At 72.5% G+C, this 4,675-nt stretch overlaps 2 protein-coding genes across 2 annotated transcripts in view; both read right to left on the bottom strand.

Moving 5' to 3' along the window:
• The window catches only part of INSRR (insulin receptor related receptor), a 7,013-nt gene extending 4,977 nt beyond the window's left edge, over positions 1-2,036 (bottom strand). The window contains 2 exon segments of the mRNA XM_035346758.1: positions 82-394; positions 1,117-2,036. Coding sequence (XP_035202649.1) covers positions 82-394; positions 1,117-1,816 — 1,013 coding nt within the window. The 5' untranslated portion in view covers positions 1,817-2,036.
• A 1,817-nt stretch (positions 2,037-3,853) lies between these two features.
• The window catches only part of LOC118178162 (death-associated protein kinase 2-like), a 6,073-nt gene continuing 5,251 nt past the window's right edge, over positions 3,854-4,675 (bottom strand). The window contains exons 11-12 of the mRNA XM_035346452.1: positions 4,363-4,577; positions 3,854-4,235 (exon numbers count right to left, since the gene is read on the bottom strand). Coding sequence (XP_035202343.1) covers positions 4,155-4,235; positions 4,363-4,577 — 296 coding nt within the window. The 3' untranslated portion in view covers positions 3,854-4,154. The remainder of the gene's footprint in view (positions 4,236-4,362; positions 4,578-4,675) is intronic.

Below are 4,675 nucleotides of genomic sequence, written 5' to 3'. Positions count from 1 at the left end.
CCGGGGGTTCCCAACCCGGGGGTTCCCATCCCGGGGGGTCCCAACCCAGGGGGTTCCCATCCCGGGGGGTTCCCATCCCACCTGCTCTCATTCCTGGTGTAGCCGGGGGGGCACTCGGAGAGGCACTGCTGCTGGTGGATGACGAACTTGGAGGCGTCGCGGGGGTTGTCGGAGACCTTGCGGAGGCTGGCGCAGTACTCGGCGGTGACGCAGCGCCAGCCCTCGTACTCGTAGGTGCGGGGCGGGCAGGAGGGCAGGCAGTGCCCGTTGAAGTGGAAGTGGCGGCAGGCCACGCACGAGCGGCTGTCGCGGGGCCGCCCGCAGCCCCCCAGGCACTCCGTGTGGCAGCACTCGCCCGCCGCCGTGCACGCCGAGCCCGCGCCGCACGGGCACACTGCGGGAGGAGCGGCGCCGCGGGCAGGGGGACGGGGAGAGGACGTTAGCCGGGGTAACGAGGAGGGGGAGAGGGCTTGGGGGGGCTGCAGGGGGAAAGGGGGCAAAGCGGTGGGTGGGGAGGGCTGGGGGCTGCCGATGTCCTCCTGGCCCGGGGGCACGGAGGGTTGGGGGGAGGGAGGGACGGGTGGGACGGAGGTGGGGAGGGTGGGCAGAGAGAGGAAGAGATGGAGCGAGGGGGGGGAGGGATGGCCAAACACGTGGGCGGGTGGACAGAGGGAGGGCCACCCGGCCACCCGGCAGGACGGACGGACGGACAGGTGGACGGACGGGGGACGCTCATCCCGCGCCGAGCCTCAGCTGCCCGGTGGGGCCGCGTGGCGCAGCCGGTGCCGGGGCAGTGGCCGAGGTTACAGCCCCGATAAGGATCTGTGTTTATGGTATATGTTTCATTACCAGGCCTCCTGTTTACTGCAAACGAGCCCGGGAGGGGCCTGTATTTACCTCGCCGCTGGGAAAACACGGCAGCTGGGAGCTGGCCTCTCCTCCGGAGGATGATACAGCGCGGATCCGATTACCCCGCCGCGCTGCCGCTGCTGCGCCGGGGCAGGGACGGCCACGTGCCCGGCCCCGCCATCCCCAGCGGCTCTCCCAGCCCTCCCCAGTGCCTCCCAGTCACCCCCCCCTCCCCTCCCAGCAGAGCCCCGTGCCTCCGGCACCCACCTTTCTGGCAGTAGCTGGAGGTCCAGCAGCGGTAATCCAGCTGCCCGTTGACGCTGGTCTGAGCGCACGGCTTCTCCACGTCCAGGATGCCCGGGCAGACGTCGGCGCACTCCTCGGCCAGCTTGTTGCCCACGATGTAGCTGGTGTCCACGGCGTCGGGCAGCAGCAGCCCCCAGTCGATGGTGGAGAGGTGGCAGAGCTCCTGGTTGCGCTCGATGCGCACCGAGCCGCGCAGGACGTGGCCGAGGCTGTGCAGCCCGATGTCCCGCAGGTGCGGCATCTCGAAGATGACCAGGGCGTAGTTGAAGAAGAGGTTGGTGCCGCGGATGACCGAGAGGTTGGGGAAGAGGTCCCGCAGGCTCTCCAGCCCGTAGACGCGGAAGAGGAGCAGGTACTCGGTGATCATCAGCAGGCGGGGGAAGCTGAAGCCCCGAAAGTCCTCGGCGCCCGTGGTGAACATCAGCAGGATCTGCAGGTTGCCCTCGATGATGGAGCAGTTCTCCAGCTTCTGCAGCTGGGACACGTCGTTGCGGATGTCCATGCTGCCGCAGACTGGGGTGGCGAGAAGGGACCCGGGGGCAGCGGGGGTCCCGGGCAGACGGCCCCCGCCACCCAAGGGACCCCCCGGGCCGTGCCCCCGTGCGGTGACGGGGAGGGTGACGTCCTCGCCCAGCCTGTCGCATCTGCCTTCAATCCCCATGGGCAGCTGGGGCGGACGCGAGTGGCTGTGACAAGCAGCCGGCGCGCCGCAGCTCCTCGGGGCACGGCCGCGGTGATGCTAACGAGGTCTGGCTCCGCGGGAGCTCCTCGCCCACCCCAGGAGCACGTCCCAGCCCCCTGCCCACCCCACGGGAGGCTCTGAGCCCCGGGGGCAGCTCGGGGGTAACCGCACGGCATCCTCCTGCCAGGTCATCCCCATTGACCCCCCCCCCGCCCCCCGGCACCGTGCACCAGGGGGATGGGGCGAGGGGCTCGCCGCCGCGGGGTTTTCCCCCGAGGGAGCGGGAGCAGCGGGGGCCAGCCGGGCGCTGAGCATCGCCCGCTCCCCGTTCCCGAAGCTCCCCTCTGGCAGCATCCCCAGCCTGAAACCTGACGCCGAGTTATCGCGGAAAGAAGCGCGCTGAGACACCCGGAGAGGGATTTACTGTAAACACCGAGGGCAAACACGGCCGGCGTGGCGTGTACCCTAAACACCAGGCACCGCCGGCACCACGGCACGGCCGCCCGCGCCGCGCGGTGCCGCCGGCTGGCACACGGAGCTCCACGGCCCGGCAGCTGCCCGGCGTGGAAGGGTTCGGGCAGAGCCCCCCCCACACACACAGCACCCTGGGGTGCCCCCCTGGGACATGGGGGTCTCCATCCTGCCGTGGGGCTCAGGGTTCAGCCGCTGAGGTGCCGGCCTCGGGGGATACGGCCCTGAGCTGCCACCGCCGTGACCTTGGCAAAGTCACCGGAACCCGAGGGGAGAGGGGGCTGGGGACCCCCGGGGTCCCTCGGGGTGCAGAGAGGGGACTGGGGTCCCCTGCGCCCTCGTGAGGGCAGAGATGGAGCAAAGAGCACCCCCAGGGCATCTTTTGGCACGGATTTGGCTGCTTTGCCCCATCCTTTCCCCCCTCCACCGCCCCCAACCCCGCTGGGGAAGCTGAGGCACGGGCGGAGGGGAGTGCAGGACGCGCCGCTGCACCAACAAACCCAAACGTCCCCAGCCCAGCAGCGGGGCTGGGATGGCAGCAGGGGGGGTCCCCTGGGGCTTTCCCCCGGCCAGACCCCACCATAGCCCAGTCCCCATCCCCACGGTGCCACCCCAGCCTCAGAGGGTCCCGCACCGACGGCGCTGGGCGCAGCGTGTCCCCCCCCCCCCCCCCCCCCCCCGCCGTGGCCCCCCCCCCGCCCCCCCCGCCCCCACCCGCGCCCCCCCCCCCCCCCCAGCACGCGGCCCCCACCCCAGCTTTTCCCCGGGACGCCCCCACCCCGGCTCCCCAAAGAGCTCCCCCACCCCAAACCCCAAAGGACGCTGCCCAGGGGCATCTCCACAAGGGGGGTGTGGGGGGGACACCGAGGCACGGCGCATGGCCCCCGGCCCTCACGGAGCAGCCAAATGACCCCGCACCCCTCCCCGGCACCCCCATCCCCACCGCCCCGACCCCCCGGCCACTTACTTTCGGACGGGGCCTCCACGGGGGGCAGCGGGAGGGGGCCGAGGAGCAGCAGGGCCAGCGCCAGCCGCAGGGCACCCAGCGCCCTCGCCTCCTTCGCCCCCATCCCCGGGGGGGCCGCGGTTCCCTCCGGCCTCGGGGCGCTGCTGCAGGCGGGCACCGCGCTCCGTGGGGACAGGGGTGGCCCCCGCAGCCGCCAAGCCTCGCCCCGGCCCCGCGGCCCCTTCACTTTTGTTTTCGGCTGCGGCACACTAAATATTTAACCTGACAACTGCGCGGGGACGGGGCCAGGGCTTGTTTGGGAAATAAAGAGGGGAGAAAACAGGGCGGCCCCGAGCGCGGGGGTCAGGAGGGCGGGGAGGGGGGGGGGACGGGACACCCCCAGGACCACGCGCCGTTCCTCGGTTTCCCCATGGGGAAGGGCGTTCCAGGCTGCTCTCGGCGCGGGGACACGTCGTCACCCCCATGGGGGTCCTGGGGGGTGGCCACCCAAAGGGGGCCCCCGGGTGCCGGCTGCGGTGAGGAGGAGGAGCGGGAGGAAGGCGGCAGCGCTCAGCACCCAGCAGGACGCAGGACACGAGGGTGGGGGGGTGTGGGGGGGCACGTTTATTTCGTGAGACAGCTCCGGGGAAGGGGGCAGAGCCCCCCAGGAGGGGGGCGGGGGGGGGGCGTCCAGCAGCAGAGACCGGTCCGGGGGCACTGCCCCAGCGCCTCTCCAGCACCATGGGACTGGGAGCACTGGGGCCGGGCAGCAGCAGCTCCAGCTCCCAGGCGCTCAAAGCCACCGGAATGGGGGGGGTCCCACGGGAATGGGGGGGGCCCCCCACGAGGTCCCCTCTCGTGGGACGGCCCCGTTCTGGGGTCCCCTCCCCGAGGGGGGGCTCAGGAGCAGCTGCTTCTCCGCCGGCGCAGCAGCGTGGCGGGGTGGCTGCCCTCGTCCTCCTGCTCGCTCTCGCAGCCGCGCTGGGGGGGGCACAGAGGGGCTGCAGGGCAGGGGGAGGACCCCCGGGCACCCCAAGCAGGGGGCACCCCATGGCGTGCCCCCTCCCCAAATACCCGTTCGCCCCCCCCCCCCTCCCCAGCCTCTCACCAGCTCCTCGTCCTCCGTCCGCGGGCCGCAGAGCAGCCGCATGCGGCACAGCCGGTTGCAGGCGGACACCATGTTGTAGGAGAGCTGGGGGGGGGGGGGCATCAAGGTGGGGGTCCCGGGGGGGATGGGGGGGACGTGATCCCCTCCTCTCCCACCCCCAGACAGCAGCGTTACGGTGCCGACCCCTCCACGGCCCCCTCCCCAAACCCACCCAGCTCAGCAGCGGAGCGCGGCGCCTTCGCCCAAGCACCCCGGGGTGGGGGCACCCCGCACCTCGGTGTCCCCCCCCTGCACCCTGTGTGTCCCCCCCCGG

Source organism: Oxyura jamaicensis, chromosome 25, assembly GCF_011077185.1.
Source record: "Oxyura jamaicensis isolate SHBP4307 breed ruddy duck chromosome 25, BPBGC_Ojam_1.0, whole genome shotgun sequence".
In the NCBI taxonomy this organism is placed as follows: Eukaryota; Metazoa; Chordata; class Aves; order Anseriformes; family Anatidae; genus Oxyura; species Oxyura jamaicensis.
This window is presented reverse-complemented; position numbering and strand designations above follow the sequence as displayed.